This window comes from Chiroxiphia lanceolata, chromosome 4, assembly GCF_009829145.1.
Source record: "Chiroxiphia lanceolata isolate bChiLan1 chromosome 4, bChiLan1.pri, whole genome shotgun sequence".
Lineage (NCBI taxonomy): Eukaryota > Metazoa > Chordata > Aves > Passeriformes > Pipridae > Chiroxiphia > Chiroxiphia lanceolata.
Window position 1 is genome coordinate 2,448,789 of NC_045640.1, and position 25,286 is coordinate 2,474,074.

A 25,286-nucleotide genomic window follows, 5' to 3' on the forward strand; every position below is an offset into this window, starting at 1 on the left:
CCAAACCCCCCCCCCCCAGGATCCCCCCAAGGCCCCAGGGGCGGTGACTCACGGGGGCAGCTGCTCATGGTGTACCACTCCATGCACTGGCCGTAGGGGAAGGAGGCCACGTAGGCGTTGGAGTCCACGCACTGCTTCATGTTGCTGCACCACATGCACTCGGAGCTGCCGCTGGTGCACTCCCCGCAGGCCGAGCGCAGGGCACAGGGAGTGCGGCACTGCTTGGCACTGTGGTTGGCTAAGGGGGGGGAGAAAAAGGGTCAGCTCCTCCCCAGGGGTAACCACGGAGTGCCTCGGGTTGGGAGAGATTGTGGAAGGTCAGCTCGTTCCGACCTCACTCCCAGCCGTGGGCAGGGACACCTTCCACTAGCCCAGGTTGATCGAACTCGGCCTTGGACACTTCCAGGGATCCAGGGGCAGCCACAGCTTCTCTGCCCAACCTGGGACAGGGCCTCCCCACCCTCCCAGCCAGCAATTCCTGCCCAATATCCCATCTAACCCTGCCCTCTGGCACTGGGAAGCCATTCCCTGTGTCCTGTCCCTCCATGCCTTGTCCCCAGTCCCTCTCCAGCTCTCCTGGAGCCCCTTTAGGTCCTGCAAGGGGCTCTCAGGTCTCCACTCAGCCTTCTCCTCTTCCAGGCTGAACAACCCCAATTCTCATCCTGTCTCCACAGGGAAGATGCTCCAGTTCCCTTATCAATTTTTTGGCATCCTCTGGACATGCTCCAACAGCTCCACATCCTTCTTATGTCAAGGGCACCAGAAACCATTCCACGAACCATCGAATCCCAGAATGGTTTGGGTTGGGAGGGACCTAAAGATCATCTTGTTCCACCCCTCTGCCACAGGCAGGGACACTTTCCACTATCCCAGGTTACTGCAACCTGGCCTTGGACACTCCCAGGGATCCAGGGGCAGCCACAGTTTCTCTGGGAATGCTGTTCTGAGGGTTGGCTTTATCTCTCTACAGGTCTGCTGATGTTTCCCCAGTGAAAGGTCGGGAAGAACCCCCACATTTTACACGAGCACACTGGAACCTGTTCTAAGGGATTTGATCAGTTCCCCACATCAAACAAGCCCTGAGAGCAGAACTAACTCGGGAGTTTTTACTGTGAGCCAACACTTTATCATCTGTTTCAAGTGACTGTTCTCAGACCAAGTTATAACTTAAAAAAAAACCAAGTTAAAGCTTAAATCAAAGTACGTTGAGTGAAAACACAGAATTTGGAGTTCAGGTTCACATTCGGGATCTGCATCCTGCACTTCCACAAAGAACCATTTCAAGTGGTTCTCACTTCAGAATTTTATGTAATCAACCAACTTTCTTACTACTTAAAAAGAGGCACTAATTGGTATTCAGAAATAATCAGCTATAATGGAGAATGAGCAGACCAAGCCATCTGAAAAGATATGCAGTTCCAACAAAGCTGGAAGACTTTTCCCAAAAGCAAATAGCTTCTTTTTTTTTTTTTTTTTCTCTCCAAGTTCTCATATCTCCAAAGTGTCCTGCTCAATTAATTTCAAACTTTGATAAAATCCTCCTCTGGCTACGGAGCCGGGGAGGGGAGAAAGGGGAGTTCAATTGGAAAGTAGCTTTTATTTCTTTATTTTATTTATTTTTTTTTTTTTTTTAAACAGGAGATTGCTCCATAGCATAATTAACCTAAATGTCACATCCAGGTACGCGACGGAGAGAGAAAAATAATTAAAATCATGTTACTTCAAGTATTTTACAGTTGAGGGCGTAAATGCTGAGCTATTTTTAAAATCTCCACTTCCTGCACGAAGGAACTGCACAAGATACTGGTTCAGAACCACTTTTCTTTGGCAAAGTCAGGACACAGGTGGTTTAAAAAGTGATAAATCAGAGGGTTTTTTTTATTTCTCTAGGAAATATAAATCAAGTTGGGTGTATATAAATATCAAATATTTCTATTTTTTCTTTTTTAATATAGATAATATAAATATAAATCCAAGAGGGGGGGGTTTTCACCTGGCCTTTCGCAGATGCTGCCGTTGAGCTCGTCGATACACGTCGCCACCTTCAAGCCCTGCTGGGATGGCTCAGCTAAATAGACACAAAACCCAGCATCACTGGGCTCCTGGGGAAGCCACTGGACCAAGGTGTCAGTGAAAGGGGACATGTCCTCCCAGCACCAGTAGGACACGTTGATTTTCCTCAGGCCGACCCACGGCGTCAAAGTTTTGGGCTGGGAAAAGAGAGGAGCAGGTGAAATCTGAATTAGTGTATCAACACTAATTAAACTAGTAAATATAACTTCTTATGAATTCTTAATATAGAGATCCCATAGCACAACTATTTCTGCTGGTAGTGTAATTTTTGGCACACTTTTGTTTTGGGGAGGAGCACTTGAGCTCTGTTGGTATAATATGTTATTTTACTGCTGGATGATATAAATGTGACTTACTTTAAAATGATTTTATGCACTTTTAAACCTTAGAGCTGCAGGTACTGGCAGCAAGGGGGCTACACAGCACATTGTGCCAATGCCAGCAGGTTTTCTTGTTATGACTAAACACCTTAAAAAGGGAGTAACTTGAAACAGGATTAACTGCAAAGCACAGTCTCCCCCAGCACAGACACTGATGCTCTGCTTTGTTCTGGTGTCACTGACACCTTTTTTTATTCTTCAGTGATTCTGAAGAATCTTCCTTGATAAATCTCATGAGGTTCCCATGGGTTCTCTTCCCCACCTTGTCCAAGTCCCTCTGGATGGCATCCCGGCCCTCAGGAGTGTCATCAGCTTGGAAGGGACATTAAAGACTATCCAGTTCCACTCCCTGCCATGGGCAGAGACACCTTCCACTAGACCAGGTTGCTCCAACCTGGCCTGGGACACTTCCAGGGATCCAGGGGCAGCCACAGCTTCTCTGCCCAACCTGGGACAGGGCCTCCTCACCCTCACAGACAACAATTCCTTCCCAATATCCCATCCATCCCTGCCCTCTGGCACTGGGAAGCCATTCCCTGTGTCCTGTCCCTCCATCCCTTGTCCCCAGTCCCTCTCCAGCTCTCCTGGAGCCCCTTTAGGCCCTGCAAGGGGCTCTCAGCTCTCCCTGGAGCCTTCTCTTCTCCAGGGGAACCCCCCCAGCTCTCCCAGCCTGGCTCCAGAGCAGAGGGGCTCCAGCCCTGGCAGCAGCTCTGGGGCCTCCTTTGGACTCTCTGCAGCAGCTCCACGTCCTTGTGCTGTTGTTCTCTGGCCTGGAGGCAGTTCTGCAGGGGGGTCTCAGCTGAGACAGGGACAGAGGGGCAGAATCCCCCCCTGCCCTGCTGTAGGATCAGCCCAGGATACAGTTTCCCACATTACAAACATTCCACACCAATATCCCCTAAAACAGGCTCGTAGTCTCCTCAGACTCACTTTTCAAAGGACACCATAAATAGGAAAAAAACCCTGTAAATAAATTATTTTTTTCTCCCCAGTGTAAGGATTTAAACATGTTGCCATGTTTCTTTAGGAATTAACTCTACACTGAACTACTGGGATATCCAGAAACACCTGGAGCTGTCAGAACCAGGTACTTTTACAACATCCCAGGCTTGGTTTCCTCTTTACAAAAGATTTAACAAACAATCCTGCTTAAATTACACTTTACCATTCCTTGACTAAATTGACTCCACTCTTAAAACACTGCAATTGTTGCAATTCCAGTATAAAACTACAAAGGGAATCAAAGCAGGCAATGTTCTTGTTTCGACAGGGGAATACTTCTCTTAAGTACTGAAGCACGTTCTCCCCTGAAAAGCAGCAATCCCACTGCCTCCAGCCTCATTTATCCTGGATAAAACTCTTCCCACAGCGGCCTCTGGGACCCAGGAGTTGTTACTCTGATGTGCCATGAAGTCCCAGCAGTTTTCCAGCCCAAGCCAGGATTTTAGGGACGCTGCCCAGCATCGTTCTCCGTCAGGGCTGTAGCACCACCTACACAACCTGCCCTGAACATTCCCTGCTTCTCCCAAGGACTGGAAAAATACGTGTATTTATTTTATTGATGCATGAAGAGGGACAGATTCCAATTCACTTCTCCCTGGCTCCGACAAAAAAAGCACCTGCCACTGAATCCCACGTAAATAACTCCAAATAAGCCAAGCGGCTCCGTGGAATAAGGAGGTGACATTTTAAACAGCTGCTTTTCTGAGCGGAATAAATAAGTTCCAGAGCTTTACATGAAACACCTCCACCGCCCCAAAGGGACCTTTATTTATAAAATATTGTGTACAAGTCAGGAGAGGGCTCCTGCTGCAGCCCTGGATCCCACCAGGGAAACACAGGGGGGTGATTCCATTACAGAAAGTGATACCTCTGAGGCACCGGGTGTGTTTATATTTATCCTTCCCATTTACATTCCCGACAATCTGGGCTCAGAATCACCCAGAGGGTGCATTGAATTTCAAAAGGAGATCAGTCCTTTCGGGTTAAGAGGCATTTCTGTTGTGTACACAGCACACAATACCCTGGCAGGGACCTCTCCACAGGCAGAGCTTAATTACTCAGGGGGCAGAAAAAAAGCGCTCACCGAGGACTGGATCTTCTGCAGCTCCTTCAGGACAAAATCCACCTTCTTCTGGGTGGTGAGGGAAGCCAGCAGAGCACCGTTGGACCTGCAGGACAGCTTGGCATGGTCATAGGTCTCCTTGGCATTGGTGATCTTCAGGCAGGAGTTGCCAACCAAGTGCCAGTTTGTTCCACAGATGTTTTCTGGGGAAGGGAGGAGAGAGAAAGAAAAACCAGAGACACAGTGACCTTCACAGTGTTCAAAGGAGGGAAAGCCATGAAAGAACATAAGTCCAGGTGGGCAAGAAGGCCAATGGTCCCTGGTCTGTGTGTCCCAGCCCTGTGCTGGCACTGCTGAGGCACCTCCAGCCCTGGGAGCAGTTCTGGGACCCTCAGAGAGGAGAGACATGGAGGGGCTGGAGCGTGTGCAGGGAAGGGAACAGAGCTGGGGAAGGGTCTGTTCCCTTCCCCAGTCCCTCTCCAGCTCTCCTGGAGCCCCTTTAGGCCCTGCCAGGGGCTCTCAGCTCTCCCTGGAGCCTTCTCTTCTCCAGGGGAACCCCCCCAGCTCTCCCAGACTGGCTCCAGAGCAGAGGGGCTCCAGCCCTGGCAGCTTCTCCAGGGCCTCCTCTGGACTCTCTCTGGTAGCTCCATGTCCTTGTGCTGTTGGGGGGGCTCAGTTGGAGCTGGGGGGGCTCAGCCTGGAGAAAAGGAGGCTCAGGGGGGACCTTCTGGCTCTGCAACTCCCTGACAGGAGGGGGAGCTGGGGAGAAGTCGGGCTCTGCTCCCAGGGAACAAGGGACAGGAGGAGAGGGAACAGCCTCCAGCTCTGCCAGGGGAAGTTAAGGTTGGATATCAGGAAAAATTTCTTCCCTAAAAATGTTGCCAAGCTCTGGCACAGCTGCCCAGAGCAGTGTTGGGAGTTCCCATCCCTGGAAGAGTCCAGAAAACAGAGTGGACGTGTCCCTTCGTGCTGTGGTTTGGTGGGATTCAGTCAAAGGTTGATGATGATCTTGGAGGTATTTTCCAATTTTAATGATTCCATGAACCCTTCCACTAAAATAAAACCTACAGCCCTATCCCAAACCAGTCTGACTTACTGCTGTGCCCAGAACTAGTGAGGAGTATTGACTTTCCTCCCCAACAGAAGGGTTTCAACACTCTTAGGGAAGGGTTGCCACGGGTTTTTAGGAATTTACACTTAATTAGTGGGATATCCAGTGTATTCTCTCGTTATTATCCAGCAGTATTCCCCTGTTAAATCCTAATATTGGAGAAAAAAAGCTGTTTAGGGCAGCTGAAGTCTGACACCAGCATTTAGTTACCTGCAGTATGTAATCAAAGCATTTATTACAATGCTGAAGAGTGAAATCGTCGTAGGAGAAAGAGGAAAAGAAACCAAACTAGTATTTTGTTGATGGCTTAAAACCACTTATTCACCCACAGTTTCCAGGGGACCTTTTTAAAGGCAGGAAAGGGTTGTTGTGCTCCTGTCCCTGGCATGAACTTCCAGGATTAATCCCTGGCTCATCTTGAGCACAATCCCACTCCTGAAGAATTCCTTACGCTCCGTGGTTCGTTATTTCCCGTACAAAAAAACCCTGGGGGGCATTTCCAGTGGGAATTTAGACTTAACAGACTGAAAAGCTCTCAAGTGTCAGTTTTTCAGATGGGCTTTTTACACCCATCATCAAGTCACCCCCTTTTCTACATCAAGTTAAACACACCAAGCTCTTGATCTACCTCATTAAAAGATGTTTTTTTCTCACTCTCATGGTTCTGATCCAAAGTCTCCTCGATTTTTAACTCTTCCAGACTGGCAAAACCAGACCTGGACACGTCCAAGCTTATCAGAGTTCCTGGGGGAAGGTTTTCCATGCCCATTAAAATGTCCTGTCTGGTGGGGTTTTTTTCCCCCCTTTCTCTATATTTTATTACCTGCAAATGTTAATCACTGAAGATCCTGTATTTTTTCCCCCCAGTCATTGGGATTAAAAAAAAAGTTACTCCAAGGGGACTAATAACCAGCTCCTGTGAGTTCCACTGGAAACACTTGAACAGGAGAATTTTCCTTAAACACTTCAGGTGTTACTTGCCTAATTTGTCCAGTATGTGCCATTATGCTTTTGCACCAATTTAGTTCCCCAAATTAAATAGCATGCATTATTAACTCTAATATCTTGCAGAAGCCTATTATCAACAGCTTTTATCAAATGGAAAGGGAGAGATGAAATACAGCCTAATAATTACACACATGATCACAGCCCTCTTCAGACAATTGGGAGTGAAAAAATATTCCAGCAGATTTGATGGATTTATCAGAAATTAAGTTTCATGCCAGAGCTGGTATGATTAAACAACATTATTTACTCCAGTCTGGCACTAAAAATTATAGATTTGGGGGGTGAAAAAGATAAAAATGAACAAAAAAACCCCCCCAACAACTTGAATTTGGAGGGTTTTTTTCTTACATGACTATAACCAGTACCTACCTGGCAAAGCAATGCACTCCTGATTCCTGGGCTCCCACTGGCAGTTTTGATCCATGGCACAGCTTTTACAGCTTGTCTTTTTGTTACAGTAATAAGCAGGATTATCCTTGGGACAATTGTCATAGAGAGTAATAGGAACCTAAAAAGAAACAGCACAGGGGAGACTTTTTCCCATATCCAACCAGTGGGGGATTTAACAGCTGTGACTGCAACACTAAACATCCCACTCCAGCCCTATAAAGCCATTTATATATATTTGGGATATTTATGTATCCAAAAGCTGCATGGCTGGGTATCCCAGATATTCCCCCAAGATATTCCCTGACAGGTTTTCCTCACTAGAGCTTCTACAAGAGAGGGTTAATTTGTATATTTTTTTAGGGGAAACTCTGTTGGTTTCAAATTTGAAATATGATTAATGAATAATCACATCATTGTGATTCACACCTCTGCCTCTCCCTATGCCCACAGCCCTCCTAAATCCACTGGAAAATCCCACGAAAAACCCTTGGATCAACTTAAAAAATCCAAGCATGTAGCACTTTAGAGCTAAGGAATAAGAAAACAGGGATTATAACACTGATAGACAAAAACACGGGGGCATTTGTTATTCCACAGGGTAAATCAAAAGCAAGGAATATTCAGATTCCAGTACCTGCTCCTCTGTGCAGTTGTTGTGTGCTGGGATGCACTGGTCAGAGCACCACTGACAGCTGTTGGTGTTGGCTGTACAGCTGTAGCAGTCTGTAATCTTATCACATTTTTCATTGTCTACAGCTAGTAAAGAAAAAAACCTGCATGACCAAAAACAGGCATTTCCCGACAGAGCTCTGAGAACTTGGTTATTTACAGCCAAAGAAACAAAACCTGGTTATTTACAGCCAAAGAAACAAAACCTGGTTATTCACAGCCAAAGAAACAACCAAAGGGCGGTGGATTTGCTGTCAGTAACTAAAATCAGGGACTTCCATGGCATTGGACTGGTGGAAAATTGCATTTATTGGCATTTTTAGCGTCCAAGGAGCCCTAAAGCACACAGCCAGAAAATGCAGGAAGACATGAATGAAGACATGGATGTTCAGACATTCCATGAGGACAGTGATTGTTTCCCACCATCTTCCTGCAAGCCTGGCCTTCAAGCAGAGCATTTCCATGCCAAGCTTGGACTTTTCACTCATCTTTCCAATCATTTATTGCCTGTGATTTGTGAAAATCTATTGTACATTGAGAGCCCAGCAAAGCAATGTCCCCTCACATCAGTTTCTATTAAATAATTAAAGGATGACAATCTATTACAGAATCAAGGGCTGGATAATTCAATGAATGCATCAGGATCAAGTTGTTTCAAAATTATCCTGAGGGAAAACACAGGAATCAGACCTTAAAACATTCATTCATTTTGCCCCTATACACAGAATCCCACAAGGGTATGGGTTGGAAGGGACCTTAAAGATCATTTGGTTTCAATCCCCCTGCCAAAAAATAAAGTCATTTTTCCTGAAGTTGCTCCTGAAGTTATTCCTGCTGCCTCTCTTGAAGAGCACAGGATAACTCCACCAGATCCAGATGCCCTTCCTTGCCCCGTGGGGTTGATCAGGGAATTGCTGGTTCTCCAAAGGTCAATTCTTGGAGTAAATATCTACAGTGATGGTCCAGGCCTGATTCCTGGCTGATGATGGAAAAAGTAAGTCCAAGCAGCAAGACAGGAAAAAGATTTCATGAACAGCTTCAGGAATGAGACATGGAAACACCTCCAGGACACCTGGTCAGAGGAAGGACTCCCGGGCACATACGGAAGCACAACCACAACTCGACCTCATAATGGCACGCAACCAACACATGGCAGGCCTTGGAAAGGGGAAAAAGACCCTCCAGACACCTGGGAAAGGGGGATGGAAGGAATGTGGCACATACCTGGCTTGGGAGGACAATCCTCAAAGACCTTCTGCTGCTGCTCCAAGGTGGCGTTTTCCCACGGGATGCAGCGGGGAGGGTTGGGAGCCCACACACACCTGACCCCGGGCCCTGCCCGCAGGCAGGACGACTCGTTGGCAAAAGCCTCACACCTCTCGGGGGTGAACTTCAGGATGTCACTCAGCAGGAGGCTGTTGAAGCCTCCAAAGACGTACATGGTGCTGGAGAACATGGAAGAGGAGAGAGAAGGACTCGCGGGTGTTTTCGCGGCCCACGCGCCGGCTCCGGGTAAACGGGATTTAAGGTCTGAGGGAGGTGTTTTATTACATCCCAGAGTGCATAAATCCAAATAAATACCTCTGGGTTAAGGGAGGCACTAAAGAAAAGGTCAGTCCAATTTCACTGTTTCAGAGAAGCCACAGAATCTCAACAGACTCAAACCCATCCAAGGTCATGGAGTGACCTTCCCCTCCAGCCAAAACTCTGGGAGGCACCTGACCGACCCGAGGAGACCCAAAATTTGGGATCTTTCCTGTAATTTGCAGTGGGAAGAGAGGCAGGAAGGCTAAAAATCTGGGAGATGGTATCACAGCATTAAAGCAGAGTTCAGGAACTGGAACAAAACCTTTTGGTGCTTCGCTGTCGCTGCTCCGCTGGCACAAAACCAGTTTTCATGGCTGGTACCAACTGAGCAGAGTCATTGTGTCAGCTAAAAAAAAACACCAAACCAACCCCAAAATAACAGAATACTTTGTAGGAGAAGGAGTGAGGTTTTTAAACCTTCTTTAGGATCACAACTGCCTCAGGCAAAACATCAAGTTTTATTAGTTACATAAAAATGTCACTCAAAAATTCCCTGTGAATTCAAGTTTGTAGGCACAGGTAAAAAGACAGAGGAGAAGGATCAAGGCAAGTTTTGGTTCAATAATGAGTATTTTTGAATATGACTTTTATCCTATTTTAGGACTCCTATGAAATAAAATTTCTCACAGTTGGTTCCACAGGCATAAATAGAGCAATAGCTGTTCACCTGAAAGCAGGGATATCACTACAGTGGGTAGAGCTTAACAGCTGGAATCTCACTTAGGATTTTCCCTAAATATTGGACATCACATGGCTGGGAAAGAAGAGCCCCACAGGATAAAGGTGTGTAAACTGAAACATGGACAAACTGAGATACCACGAGGCAAAGGAAGGTTTGGAGAAAGATGCACTGACAACTCCTAAGTAAGAAATGTGAGATGAACTGGAAGGAGCAATTATGAAATAAGGAAGAAACAGAAATAAAGAGGAAAAAGGAATATACATAAAAGTAGGAAAAAGGAACAGAAATATGAAGAAAAATCAAGATATTGAAAGAAGGAAGTGAGCTGAGACAGTTTAGAGAGTTGAGGCAGTGTAGTCCAGTGAAGGGCTGATGGGAACGGGGGGATACTGAAGACACTACAAAAGTGAAGAGCTGAGAACTTTCAGAGGTTCAGAGAATCACAGGGTGGTTTGGGTTGGAAGGGAGCTCAAAGACCCTCCAGACCCACCCTCTGCCATGGGCAGGGACACCTTCCACTGGCCCAGGTTGCTCCAAGCCCTGTCCAACCTGGCCTTGGACACTTCCAGGGATCCAGATGCAGCCACAGCTTCTCAGTACAAGGAGGTTTGTGCCAGATTCTCACCCCTCTGGTCTCAGCATCCCTGCCCTCCCCGTGGGGGGTGTTTATGGAGGTGTGGAATGTCTCTGTCCTTACCTGTTGTACAGCACAGCCGAGTGTCCAAACCTGTTCACGTCGTGGTGGAGCCCCGGGCGGGGAAGGACCGACCATCGATCGCACGCTGGGATGGAAAACATTCATTTCAGAAACATTCCCAGGATAATGAACAGGACAATTACACAGCACAGTCCTTCCTGGAAAACCCCCAAAGTATCTGGGATCTTCCAACAAAGACATGGAGGGGCTGGAGCACATCCAGGGAAGGGAATGGAGCTGGGAAGGGGCTGGAGCAGCAGGAGCAGCTGAGGGAGCTGGGGGGGCTCAGCCTGGAGAAAAGGAGGCTCAGGGGGGACCTTCTGGTTCTGCAACTCCCTGACAGGAGGGGGGAGTCAAGAGAGGCTTGGTCTCTTTTTCCTGGTCTCTTATCCCAGGGAACAGGACAAGAGGAAGCCGCTTCCCTCCTTTACCAGCGGAATTTTTCCCCGTGTAACAAGTTCAGTTTTTATCTGTTTACACGTGAATTATTTGCAGTTTTGCCCCAAACCAGCATCACTGAGAACAGAGGCTTATCTTACTTTTTACTTCCATTGCAATTATGTTCCTAGAGGGCAGATACCCATGCTTTTAAAAACATTTCTCGCTCATCACAGCTTAGGGATTTCGTGGCTGTTTTTCCTCTTTTAACACGACGTGAGATTATTCCATTTTTTTTTTCTATTAGCATAACATTTGTAAGTTCTGCCTCGTGTTTTTTTTTTACTCGGTTTCTCAGGTAATTTTTTTTCCTTTGGGCAGTGCATAAAAAAAAAAAAAAAGGAAAAACAAGCTAAGAAACATCCAACCCACTGAGCAAAGGAACAAAGGCAGGGAAAGTCAGTCCAATTCATGTCACTTCAACTCCACAAAGGGAATGGGATCACCTTGGGGACCAACATCCCAGAGGCACTTGGATGCAATTTATGCAATTAAGAGAGAAAAGTCAATCTGCTGTAAAGATCCACAGAGCCCTCAAATACTCCAAGATTCTTTAGTACGAGATAAAACTGTTGTGCCATGGACTGAACTTCTGGGAGAAAAAAAAAAAAAAAAAGCCCACAAACCAAACCAGTCCATGAGGGCAAAGAAGAACAAACTTATTCATTTTTTACCTAATTAAATCGGAGAACTGTTGGATAAAACAACAGATCCACGGCAATTTTGTCCAAAAGTGCTGAGAAATGAAAGACAAAGTGCCCTGCTGGATTTAATCCTTCGATGAAGTGTGATTTTTAAAGTTTATTTTTACATGTCATCTGCTCGATTTCCAAAGAATTTAACCTATCCCAGCATCGTTCCCAAGCCAAGAATGCACCATTCCAATTTTTTAGCAGGAGATTTCAGCAAAATTGGACAGCAATTTGCAATTTTTTAGCCATCAAGTTGCGTGTCATGTGAGGCCAAGAAACATATTTTTCTAGATTAACAGAAGGCCTGGAATGTTTTGCTTTCTAAGCTTCTTTCCCATCTTTAACTCAAGAGCAAGTATTGGAAAAAACGAGTAATTCTGAGACTACAAAAGAATCTTCTCCTTCCTGACTTAGGAGTTAAGCCAAGCCTAAGACTTAACAATGCCCAGGATTTATTAAATGTACTGTTCAAACAGAACACATCTGCTGTGGAAACAGGCAGCCTCTTCCTGTGTTTGGGATCTAAATCTGAATTTTTGATGGGGTAAACAGAAGAGTTTTAATTTTCCTTCTGTGGCAAGAAAAGATCTTTACACAAGTAGAGCTTTATATGAATAGGAGAGGATTAAATGAGGTATTTTTCCACTTAAAGCTGTTGCAGAGCAAGATATACTTTGCCAAAGGCCAAAAAGACCAATTTTGGAGATGGGAAGAGTTAATTTGCCATTTTCCAAAAGGGAAAATACTGTGAGATTCAACAGGAATTGCACAAGCACACAGAGAGCTGGATTGTTATCCTGAAACCTTCCCAAACCAGGCATTACCTGGACAGTTTGGGTTGAATACACCCCAACCTGGTCAAGTGGAGGATAAAGGATAAGAAGCATCAATGAATTCTCAGATCTCCCCAGTTGCTAAAGCCCAGCACACATTTCTGACACCTGTTGGTGTTCACCCCCCCTCCCAAAAAAAGGGAGATTTTCTGTCCTCAGAACACTCAGTGCATGTGCTCTCCTTACTTGGAAATTTGAGGATGGAAAAAGAGGAAAAATCTGATGATGTCAATAAAATGAGTTAATTCCCAAATGAGTTTTAATGGCAAAGGGTGAGAAGAGCTGGGTTTGAAATCTTTGTTTTAGACTGGGTTTAATTCCAGGGTTCTCCAGTCTTCCAACCATCAGTATGATCACTAATTAACCTAATCACTAATCAATCAGGATCATTAATCAACAAGATGTAAAAGATGAGCAAACCAGCCAGCCAGATTATTCTAGAAGTGGGGAATAAAGACAATTATTAAAGCCTCTTGGAGAAAACTGACCTTGCTTGGTTTTCTCTGGGTAACTTGTGCCTTGGGAATATCAAGGGATAGATAACAGGGGGTTTATATGGACTTATTTCCATGGAGACCAACATGAATATGAACAAGATAATTAATTACTGCAGAGATCCTGCAGGAAGAACCACCAAGGAGGTGTTTCTGCTGTGACACCAATGATCAGCCACCACCCTGAGGGATTCCTGCCACTGCTCCCAGGCAAATGGGATAAGGAAAATCGGGCACAAGGGGTCCTGCCACGAGGAGAACAGAGAAAGTGGTCTGTTATCCGAAAAAAAGCTGCTATTTTTGGGCTGAGAGTCTCTTCCCTAAAGAATGAGGGGACCCAAGAACACCAAAACACGTCTCACCCCATCAGGTGAAACTAAATGAATGCAAGCTCTAAATCTCAGGGTAAAACTGCAAATTAACTGCACCCCTTATTTCATGTAAGGAAACTTCATACCAGGAACCTGCCTGGTGACTAAAATGAGTCAAAATGAACATCACTGTTGGCACATTTTGTCAAATTAATGCAAATTGGGCTTTAACTCTAACAGACAGTTCAATAGGTCAGGGTAGACAGCAGAATGCAGCAAGGAAAATCAATCACTCTTGCAATCAAAGTTTAAAAAAATTAAACTGTTGATGACTGTCACAGAACCATGGAATGGTTTGGGTTGGAAGGGGCCTCGAAGATCATCTTGTTCCACTCCCTGCCATGGGCAGGGACACCTTCCACTAGCCCAGGTTGCTCCAAGCCCCATCCAACCTGGTGGAATATCTCATTTTAATTCCCTGAGTTAAAAAAAAAAAAAAATATCAAAATAAAGCCAGCTACAAAAATGCCACAGGAATACAACTGGAAATCACAGGAAGCAGAAGGGAATGATCCCTGTAACGAAGGGGAAAGATGGCACAAGGATGTCAAACCCTGATGATCCAAGTAATTGGTTCAGCTGTGTTTTTCTCTCCCAAACCAGGAGGGAGATCTCAGTGGACACTCACTGCAAGATTTCAGATTTGCATGATTATTTCAGGGAATTCATCCTGAGAACCCAAATTCAGGGAATTCTGAGAGCAGCAGACAGATGTGATAGAACAGAGAATGGTGTTTTTCCCCATTGTGAGCTGCCTGGGTGTGTATGCACCTCCTTTTAGATAATTCTATCTCTTCTTTCAGATAATTCCATCTCTCCTTTTCTTCTCCTTCTCAAATTCACCATCTCTGGACTCCAAATTCACAAATAAATGCTGCCCTCTCCTGGCTACTCAAATTCAGCAAAGCCAACCTACCATTCTGCTTTATTGCTGAATAAAGCAATTAAAAACAGAGTGTGCACTGCACAGGTTGAGTTTCAGCAGCTTCCAGTGCTTGGAACTGTCCTAAAAACCTGCCTTTTTTATCAAATAACAAATTAAACCACTCTCAAAATATCAGGACAACTTATGGCTGAGACAGCAGGACAGGGAACAGCCTCAAGTTGTGCCAGGGGAGGTTTAGACTGGATTTTAGGACGCATTTTTTTTCAAGGAAAGGGTTACAAAGCACTGGAACAAGCTGCCCAAGGAAGAAGCGGAGTCACCATCCCTGGAAGTGTTCAAAAAAATGTGAGTGTGGCACTTGGGGACATGGCTTAGTGGTGAAGAGGGTGGTGCTGGGTTGATGGTTGGACTTGATGATCTTAAGGGTGTTTTCCAACCTTAATGATTCCTTGATTTTTGTACCCAAATTGACTCTGACTCTAGCATGTTCCCCAGATCTTCATTTGCGAAGCCTAGCCATGATAATTCCTTGATTTTTATTATTCTATAACAAAACCCTAATTTTTCATGGCCAAGTTTGAGCATAAACTGCTGACAGAGCACCTGCTGCTGGAAAGCACGGCACCACCTCATCTCCTTGGAATTCTGGAGCAACCTAAGGAGCCTCCTTCTCCCGATCCCACATCCCTCTGCCCAGCAGCGCTCGGGACAGCACACCCAGCGTGGAAATCGGCGGCTCCCTCGGGATAGCCGAGAATTTGGGCCTTCCTTGGGATTTCTGGGAGAACTCACCGATGTCATAGGCCATGAAATCCGAGGAGAAGCACTTGGCCCCGTGGCTCATGGAGGTGTCGTTGTGGGTGTTCCCTCCAAACACCAGCATGGTCCCGCTCACCACCACGGCCGTGTGCAGGTAGCGGTAAAAGCGGCTGTCCTTCAGGATGGTCCTTTGGGAATAAAAACACAGCCATTAACCAGGTGCCCTGGTTAGAACAGCTGGGCCCAGTTCATCACTGGATGGGCGCAACCCAAAACTGTGGATTCTAGAGCCTTCCATGCCATTGCCCAGAAACTGTTCTCAACAGACCATTTACACCCTCTGCCCAGAGCAGCCCTGACTCCTCAGGCTGTAAACTGGGTGTTCAGAGGCCTGGGAGATAGGAGGGTGCTCCTGTCCTCATACCCATTGTGGAACTGTGAGATAGGAGGGTGCTCCTGTCCTCATACCCATTGTGGAACTCCTGCCCTGAGGGAGGCACTGGGCATTCTGCCTGAACCTGAGGATATATAATCTTGGGGTCTTGGGACTTTTTTTTAACCACTCGTGAGATCCAGAGGAAGACTGCAGACCATCACTCTCAACCAGACTGAGACCTCCACTCTCAACCAGACTGAGACCACCACTCTCAACCAGACTGAGACCACCACTCTCAACCAGACTGAGGCCACCACTCTCAACCAGACTGCAACCACCACTCTTGACCAGACTGCACCAGCACTCTTCACCAACAGGTTTTCCCCTCTCCTTTTACTTTGGACTCAGGGGGCCCAACGAACACCACTCTGTTCATGCCCCAGGGTGCTGGGTTATACATTTGGGTTTTGTGGGTTAAAACCAACTGTTTGTCTGTATAATCATATTTATTGTGTTATTTTATTAAATTGTTATTCTGACTTATAATCTCTCCTCTGAGTTGGGTTCATTTCCCCTGCTGGTTTACCTTTAAACCAGCACACCAGGCTGAACAGTACCTGGCACAGACAAACCAATCCATAAACCCAAGCTGGAGAACTGCAGGGAAAGGGGGGATAAAGTGTTTAACTGTTTTTCCTAATGAGGTGTTTAACAACTTCCTTTCCACACTCTCCTTCTGTAACTTCATTCTCATCTTCCCATCTGCTTTGCCAGTTTAGAGGAGAAATATATCTATGAGAGCCTCTTTCCAAAGCTATGGATCTTCGTATCATCAATTCCCTCCCCAGGGATTCTCAACTTTTCACTCTAACTGGGCTTTTGAGCACAGACAGCCTGGGAGGACTCCAATATTTTAGAGTAACTCTGCTTTTATAGCAGCCCAAAGGATTCTTTCACACTGGGCAGCAGCTGCTGCTCAAAACTAACAATCTTGTTTTAAGGAAACCTGTGCAGCTCCCAAAAATGGAGCCCTGCAGGTTTAATACCTGCCCAAATCAAGGGCTCCTCTGTGACTAAATGATGGAGAGCACTGATCAAACTGGGCACTGATCTCAGCGTTAACCAGGGGGAGCGATGGCACTGAACACAAAGGGTCATCCTTTGGAGAATTTTCCTGCTGTTCTGAGAGGGTTTGGGGTTGAGGGAGGGGATTCTGCCCCTTTCCTCTGGTCTCATGAGACCCCCCTGCAGAGCTGCCTCCAGCCCTGGGAACAACAGCACAAGGACGTGGAGCTGCTGGAGAGAGTCCAGAGGAGGCCCCGGAGCTGCTGCCAGGGCTGGAGCCCCTCTGCTCTGGAGCCAGGCTGGGAGAGCTGGGGGGGTTCCCCTGGAGAAGAGAAGGCTCCAGGGAGAGCTGAGAGCCCCTTGCAGGGCCTAAAGGGGCTCCAGGAGAGCTGGAGAGGGACTGGGGACAAAGTATGGAGAGAGGGCACAGGGAATGGCTTCCCACTGCCAGAGGGCAGGGATAGATGGGATATTGGGAAGGAATTTCTGGCTGGGAGGGTGGGGAGGCCCTGGCACAGGTTGCCCAGAGAAGCTGTGGCTGCCTCTGGATCCCTGAAAGTGTCCATGGCCAGGTTGGAGCAACCTGGTCTAGTGGAAGGTGTCCCTGCCCACAGCAGGGAGTGGAACCTGCTGGTGTTCAAGGTCCCTTCACCAAGGGACACCAAGGTGAGCACATGGGTGACAAACCATTCAGGGGGACTTGGACAAGGTAGAGAAGAGAACCCATGGGAACCTCATGAGATTTAACAAGGAAGAGAGGGCCTGAATCACTGAAGAATAAAATAAGGGAGTCAATGACAGCAAAAAAAAGAGCAGAGCTAGAGAGGAACAGCCAGTCCCACCCTCTCCCTGCAGGGCTTGTTCCCCAGGGCTCCCCGGGCTGGCAGAGCCGATGTGACACGAGGAAGTTGGTGCTGCAGCAGTTCGGAAGAACATTGTCACATCTGTGACATTTTTGTGCCTGTTCAGCCAGATTTGCTGAATTGGCTGAAGTGGAGGATCAAATGAACCCACAAAGGAAGTGTGGTTACACTCTGTGCACAAGGGAGCAGGAAGGAAGAGGTTAGAAATAATTAGTCCCTCGTTATTTCTCTCATCAGCACAGACTCACAGACAGTTGTTGCAGAAACACAGAGTATTTTAACCCTCAAAAAAAAAGAGATACAGTGACTCAAATTTCCATGTCTTAACTCAAAAGACAGTCTCCTTTTTGTCAGGAGCTTTTAGAAAGAACTTGAAGAAAACCACCACAGAACTAAGGAGAATGTTATTTCAGCTCCAAGTCGTGAAGTGAGGCTACAGCTTTTTAATAAAACTCACCTTTGGGCAGAAACAAATCACAGAAGATTTTCAGCTTAAGAAATGAACATTTCGAGTAGTTACAGAGCCAGAAGAAAATGGGGTTGTAATAGAAATTCTTTTACAGTCTCAACTGCAGAGTGAATTATCCCTCACTTGACTGCAGTAACTGCGCTCATATGCACAGGCTGGCAAGGAAAAAACCATCAGATATTTCTCTTTTCAGCTTGAATGGAACAACAGATTAAAATGGATTGCTTGGCTCGTTCACAGCCTTGATTAGATGTGATTATATGATTCTCCATTCATAAAAGGATATAAAAATAAGAGATCCAAGAGAACAGCATCTCTCCTGAACGCAGGCAGACATAAACCACTGCACCCTTCTCAAATCCTGCACCCTCTTGTTCACTAGAGACAAAAATATGGGGTGGGAAAACAGGAAAAAGAAGGAAAACCCACTTACCACATCCGGGAATCAACTTCATATTTGTACAGATCATCTGCCAGCCTGTACTTGTTGGCACTGAAGGCTTTGTAACCTCCATGGATGTAAATGGATCTGGTGTTGGGATCATAAACGCTGCTGTGGCCGTACCCCCCCTGCACCAAAGCTCCACTGGTCTGTAAAATGCTCCAGGTATTTGTCACTGAAAAAAATAGGGTGATAAAACACAATCAATTGCTCTCCATTAATAACTCATCAGCAACACAAATTGGGATTCCCCTGACTCAGATCCACACACTGCCTCTATCACCTCCCAGCCAAAAATATCCTCCTTCAAGGAGTTTGTTGTCAAGAAGGACTGTAAAGTATTTTTAATTAGAGCAGAAGCAGCTTTTTCACGGTCATTTATTACGTTTTTGCAGGCAATCTAAGTAAATGAGAGATAAAAAATAGAGAAATAATAGATTGCATTCCAGTGACATGAAAATGCCAGCACTGGGACCTGGTTTGGAATGGGACCCAAGAGCACTTTTACTTTTTATGTATGTATAAATATATATATATAAAGCCAGACAGCACTTGAAGCCAAGTCTGACTGTGAAGAACAGGGCAGTTAAAAACTAATATGTGATTAATGGTCCTGTATCTCACTCACTAAAATAACATTGGTCTGAAGCACTTTAGACATAATGTAACAGCAACTGGAATAAAAATGCCAAATTACACAGCAAATCTCCATAGTAAGTGCAGAATGAAACCCTGCACAGGCTTCCCAACTCCAGGGCAGAGCTGGCACACGAAAAGCAAAGGAATTGGACAGTGTAGGAAAAACAAACCACTGCCCATGTCCTGGTTCTCCCTGGATCTCTCCAAGAGGAAGAAAACTCCCTCATGTGGACACCAGAGAACCAGCTCCAGTAGATTCCCTGGATCAGGATGACTGGAAGACAAGGATAACAGGTTCCAAGTGCAGACAGAGCCACTGTTTTCGAGAATAACCAGCACATTCCTGCTGTGAGCTTCCTGTGCTTAACCATGATCCCTACACCTGGTCTGCGGAGCCAGGGATGTGACTCCATTTCAGAGTTAGGAGGGAATTCAGTTCACCTGGACAGCTTCCTGTGCTTCACTAGGAATCTCTGGATCTTAAAATCACCCTCAGAATCTTAAAATCATCATTTCTATTCCCAGAGATATGGGGATCAGACCATGCCAGGGATATGGGAATCCAGAAATCCATCCCCTGTTCACCCTAAGCCCCAATTTAGGAGACATGGGGGTGAGGTTAAATAGGTGTTTGGTCTGAATTAAAAAAATTCTTATGGAAAAAAAATCTGATTAAAAAGATAACTTTCAGAAGTGTTTGTTTTACCAGAGAGAAATTCAGTTGTCCCCCAGTTCTCCTGTTCTGTTTCTCCACTACAGATTTTTTTTTTGCTTTCGGGAGCTACCCCAGGGTGTGAATCACAGAATCACAGAATCAGCTGGGTTGGAAGGGACCTCCGAGATCATCAAGTCCAACCCTTGATCCAACCCCGCTGTGGTTCCCAGCCCATGGCACTGATGCCACATCCAGTCTCTTCTTAAACACCTCCAGAGACGGAGAATCCACCACTTTCCTGGGCAGCCCATTCCAATGGCTGACCACCCTCTCTGCAAAGAAATTCTTTCTAATCTCCAACCTAAACCTCCCCTGGCACAGCTGAAGCCCGAGCCCTCTTGTCTTGCTAATGGTTGCCTGGGAAAAGAGACCAACCCCCCCTGGCTCCCCCCTCCTGTCAGGGAGTTGCAGAGAGTGAGGAGGTCTCCCCTGAGCCTCCTCTTCTCCAGGCTGAACAGCCCCAGCTCCCTCAGCCTCTCCTCACAGCACTTGTGCTCCAGTCCCTTCCCCAGCCTCGTTGCTCTCCTCTGGACCTGCTCCAGCCCCTCCATGTCCTTCCTGAGCTGAGGGCCCAGAACTGGACACAGCACTCCAGGGGTGGCCTCACCAGCGCTGAGTCCAGGCCAAGAATCACTTCCCTGGACCTGTTGGCCACACTGTTCCTGAGCCAGGCCAGGATCCATTGGCCTTCTTGCCCCCCTGGGCACACTCTGGCTCCTGTTCAGCCTCCTGTCAATCCAAACTCCCAGGTCCCTCTCTTGTCTGGCTGCTCTCCAGTCCCTCTATCCCACCCTGTAGTGCTGTCGGGGGTTGTTGATGAAGTCGGAGGCCGCTCGCTTCGACAAATATTAAAAGCTCAAGAACTGCCAAACCAGGGCAAAGCTGAGGCAGGGAGGGCCCCACTCACCCAGGTTGTACTCCTGCACGTTGCTGATGTAGCCATAGAGGGGGCAGTGGCCAAAGATGACCAGCATGACGGTGCTGTTGTCCCGCAGGGTGACGATGTGGGCCGAGTGTCCCACCACGGCGTATTGCTCCTTGGCCTTGGGAGCCACCTGGGCCCAGCTCTGGTTGGAGATGTGGAACACCCACAGCTGGCTGCTCACGTTCCCCGTGGTATCAATCTTCCCTCCATACATGTAGATGTTGTCCTGAAAAAAAGGCACACGTGGAAGAAGGCCAAGGGATTTAGGAGATAGGTACGGAATGAATTGCTGGTCTGAAGTAACCGAAAATACGTGATGAAGTCTCCTGGAGAGGGACTTTGGATAAGGGAGGGAAGGACAGGACAAGAGGGAATGGTTTCCCACAGGGACAGAAGGCAGGGACAGATGGGATATTGGGAAGGAATTCTTCCCTGTGACGGTGGGGAGGCCCTGGCACAGGTTGCCCAGAGAAGCTGTGGCTGCCCCTGGATCCCTGGGAGTGTCCAAGGCCAGGTTGGAGTAACCTGGGCTAGTGGAAGGTGTCCCTGCCCATGGCTGGGAGTGGGACTGGATGATCCTTAAGCCCCTTCCAGTCCAAACCATTCTGTGATTCCAGGATGAATTCCCATCCTTTCAGGTTGTTCAAGTGCTCTGTTTGTGAACGCTGCTGTGGGGGAGTTTTTGAGTGTTTATAATTAAGCTTTGCGTAGCCTTGCACCGTGATGAGCTAATTAACATTCCAAAAAACCAAAGGTCAGGAAAGGATCAGCTCATTTCCCTCCCAAAGCCTTTGCCATCCTGCTCTCCCCCACAGCAAGGTACAAGGGGGAGAAGGGCAGGTAAAAGCATCAAATCCACTTGCTGTGGATGCTGGAAGAGCAGATTCACAGTTTTCCTGCAGGAGCAGAGCAAGTTTCAAAAGTCCCCGATTCCCCAGCTCTGCTTTGGTGTCTTGGACAACAGAGCTCATAAAAATATTTATGGGATCCACACAAAAGGCAGCTGGGAAGCAGCTGAGCTCCAGCAAACTCTGCCTCAGGCGTGTCTTGCCAGCACAGACAGCAAAGAGGAGGAAATCATGGACTCACTGACCTCAGACAGCCCCAAAATCCCTGGAAAAAGGGCAAACAAGGAACACACAAGCAAAGGCACCACAGACTTCCCAGGATAGCAGCTCAAGGATTCTCTGGAGCACGAGCACACGGCCTGGGCTAACTTTGGACAAGCCTTGGAAGGAGAAATGCTCCTCCCAAACACAACTGATCTGGGGTAAGGAGTGGGAAGCCAGGAGGAAGAAGGGGGAAATCATCTGGGAAGTGAGTTTGGAACTCTGAACTTACCTCGTGTAATGCCAAGGAATGACCATATCTCATCTCTACCGAGTTCACAGAGTTGTTCAGGGGAAGCCACTCCTCAGAAATAAGATCATACCTGGGTAATAAAAACTGAATTAACCTCCAAGAAATAGGTATTAAAGCTGGGAAAGTTATGGCTTGTCCTTCTCAGGATTGGGGGGGAATTATTTACCGAAATAATATCATGACATAAATTATTATTTACTAAAATAATAAATCCTGCCATGATTTCAGCATGCACAAAGCTCTCACAAGCTACTTATGGATTAAAAAACCCAGTCCAGCCTGCTCTGTTACTCAACATTCACATATTGATTTGCTTTACCCTGTGTCCTTTCCAATGCAAATCCAAGAGTTAATGAACTGTCTATTAACCTGTGGCAACCAACACCACATCATCCCTCAAAAAAGTCTAAAAACTTCACACTGACTCAGGTAAGTTCCAAGTACTTGATAAAAAAAACCCCCCTGAGTGCTCAAAAAGCACTTTTTAATTATGTTTTTGCCATTCAAGCTTGAAATAACACAAACCCCCAGCCCTGAAAATGGCCTGTGGCTCTTTATTTAAAATAATGCACTATATCTGTCAGGCTTGGAGCCTTGTGAGATAAAATCATCCCTGAGAAAGTGTTCATCAAAGCCATAGGGCATCTCATTAAAAAAAATGTGTGTTTTCAGCTCCTCTTTAATTTCCCCTACAAGAACTATTATCTCTGGATGTGAGTGCAGAACACACAGCTCCCATTTTGGTACAAAGGGAGGTACAAAGCCATGCCTGGAAAAAAAATAAAAATCCAGCTTTTGCCTAGTTCTGCCCCAATCCCATCAAGCCTGAGGGGAAGCCTGAAAAACTGATGTTTTTTAGGAGGGATTTCCCAATTATTACTTGATGTTTTAGTAACTGTTAAATCTCCTCCACTTGCTGCTTAAATTTCCTCATCCTAAATGCCATTCCCTGTTTGTATCCCATCCATTATGGAAAACCATCCACGGTGATCAGGAGGTGTTAATTAAGGAGCCAAAGCCTCTGAAGTCACACAAATAGAACATAAGGGCTAAAAACTCCGAAGCAAAACTCTCCTTTAATCCCAGATATAATTCAGGAGGTGGCCCAGAAATGCAGAGTGAATATTTAAAAAGCTGTCAGACACAGATGATTCAAAAACTCACTGAACATCAGGAACCTTCCACTTTTCCTTTTCCCAAATTAGCACCCCCCCTTGGCAGCGTTTCCCCAAGTCTCAAAACGTGAGCCTGGAGTTTTTTATCCAGGCTGGTTTCCCCTGGAGATGGAGCCAAAGCAAAGCACACACTCCTAAAAATAACTCCCAAATCCGAGCTCCTCTCTTTTTTTAGACTTTATTATCTGGGTTTATACTCACGCTAAAACCTTCTGAGAGTCAGAGTGATTGAAGACATAGCCCCCAACAATCCACATCTTGTTGTCATGGATCACAGTTTTGTGGGATGCTCTAGGAAGTTTGGGAAGAGAATATTCCTCCCGGGTCCAAAAGGACTGGTTTGCAGGAACGGGAATTGAACAGCCAGGACCTGGCAAAAGAAGGTTCAAAAATGAAATTAGGTGTTTTTCTTTTCCCCCAAAGCCTGTGTTTCAGCTCCAGGTCAATCTCCTGCCAGGGCTGTAGGTGGCTGCATGTAATGTAAGACTAGTTTTTACATGACAGGATGTCAATGAAAAGGAAAAATGTGTGTTCAGCTCAAAGTCCTGCTAAAACTGAGCCTGCTCAGCTCAGCTGGACATGAGAATGAGGCACGTTGTGTGTTCAAACAGCTCAACCCCGGCTCAAATTTGCTTTAGGTGCACAGGAAGGAGGTTTTAAGTTGTTACTTGGTGCCTCCAAACCACAGGCTGGTCCTGCTGTGCATGGGGGCAAAGCTGCTTTTAAAAGCATTTTGTTAAAAATCACACAATCCCAGAATGGTTTGGGTTGGGAGGGATAATAATGATCATCTTGTTCCACCCCCTGCCATGGGCAGGGACACCTTCCACTAGACCAGGTTGCTCCAAGCCCTGTCCAACCTGGCCTTGGACACTTCCAGGGATCCAGAGGCAGCCACAGCTTCTCTGCCCAACCTGGGACAGGGCCTCCCCACCCTCCCAGCCAGGAATTCCTTCCCAATATCCCACCTATCCCTGCCCTCTGGTAGTTCAAATGCTTTATCCTGAGGTGAATCTTCTCTCTGGAGTCAGGAGGTGAAGGCAGTGGCTTTGGCAGCCTGTCCTGGGGACTCCTGCAGCCAACAATTCCTTCCTAATATCCCTTCTAACCCTGCCCTCTGGCACTGGGAAGCCATTCCCTGTGTCCTGTCCCTCCATCCCTTGTCCCCAGTCCCTCTCCAGCTCTCCTGGAGCCCCTTTAGGCCCTGCAAGGGGCTCTCAGCTCTCCCTGGAGCCTTCTCTTCTCCAGGGGAACCCCCCCAGCTCTCCCAGCCTGGCTCCAGAGCAGAGGGGCTCCAGTCCTTGGAGCATCTCCATGGCCTCCTCTGGACTCTCTCCAGCATCTCCATCCTTCCAAATAGAGTGTGATCTCTTAATATTAAAAAGCAGATATTCTGTTCCCGGTCGAAACGCTAACACTTGTCACTGGGAATATTCCCACATACTCCCAATGAATCTGCCAGCTCCCCACACAGAAAATGCATCCCAAAACTTCCCTCCAAGCCCCAGGACACTCACCTTGCCAGCCTGGGGAGCACACACAGGCCTTGGAGTCATTGCTGTTGCAGTGGCCCCTCTCAGGAGCCCCACAGTCCTCGGTGCAGTAGGGAATGTCACAGGCTTCCCCCTTCCAATATTTGGCACAGTCACATTCCAGGGCCTTGGTGCTGCTGTTGAGTTTGCACTCCCCTCGGCCAGAGCAGTTGTTGGGACACATATTGAAACTGGGAACAGCAGGGAAAAGAATTTGTAAGGAAGTGTCATGTTTTTTTGAGGATTCCCAAGATTTATTAACTGAATAATGTTCACACAGTTTGCTCCACCCAAACCAAGACCCTGGCGGGATGGACCTGCAGGGATTTGCTCCCTCCCCTCGGGAGTTAAAAGTCTTAGCTCCTCTGAAAAAATTATCAATATGATTTTTAGCCACTTTTAATGCAAATGAATCACCCTAAAACACCCAACAGCAAGTGAGGAATTTAATCAGCACACGAGGCTGTTGTGGTGCCTGTGCAATTTAGCCTCAAAGTGCTCACAATCAGATGCTATTCTGGGATCTGCTCACCAAGGGAACACGTTGGAGATGAATCCCAAGCCAAAGATGTGCCTGGCTTGAAACCT

The 25,286-nt window shown here is 46.8% G+C and overlaps 1 protein-coding gene across 2 annotated transcripts in view; it reads right to left on the reverse strand.

Moving 5' to 3' along the window:
* ATRN (attractin) overlaps window positions 1-25,286 on the reverse strand; it is a 151,928-nt gene that overhangs the window by 82,496 nt on the left and 44,146 nt on the right. For both annotated transcript variants that reach the window (XM_032684986.1, XM_032684985.1), the window contains exons 5-17: window positions 24,684-24,889; window positions 23,368-23,536; window positions 21,971-22,061; window positions 20,612-20,855; window positions 18,342-18,525; window positions 15,169-15,323; window positions 10,663-10,747; window positions 8,921-9,141; window positions 7,662-7,783; window positions 7,007-7,145; window positions 4,540-4,721; window positions 1,994-2,210; window positions 53-238 (exon numbers count right to left, since the gene is read on the reverse strand). In XM_032684986.1, coding sequence (XP_032540877.1) covers window positions 53-238; window positions 1,994-2,210; window positions 4,540-4,721; window positions 7,007-7,145; window positions 7,662-7,783; window positions 8,921-9,141; window positions 10,663-10,747; window positions 15,169-15,323; window positions 18,342-18,525; window positions 20,612-20,855; window positions 21,971-22,061; window positions 23,368-23,536; window positions 24,684-24,889 — 2,201 coding nt within the window. The remainder of the gene's footprint in view (window positions 1-52; window positions 239-1,993; window positions 2,211-4,539; window positions 4,722-7,006; window positions 7,146-7,661; window positions 7,784-8,920; window positions 9,142-10,662; window positions 10,748-15,168; window positions 15,324-18,341; window positions 18,526-20,611; window positions 20,856-21,970; window positions 22,062-23,367; window positions 23,537-24,683; window positions 24,890-25,286) is intronic.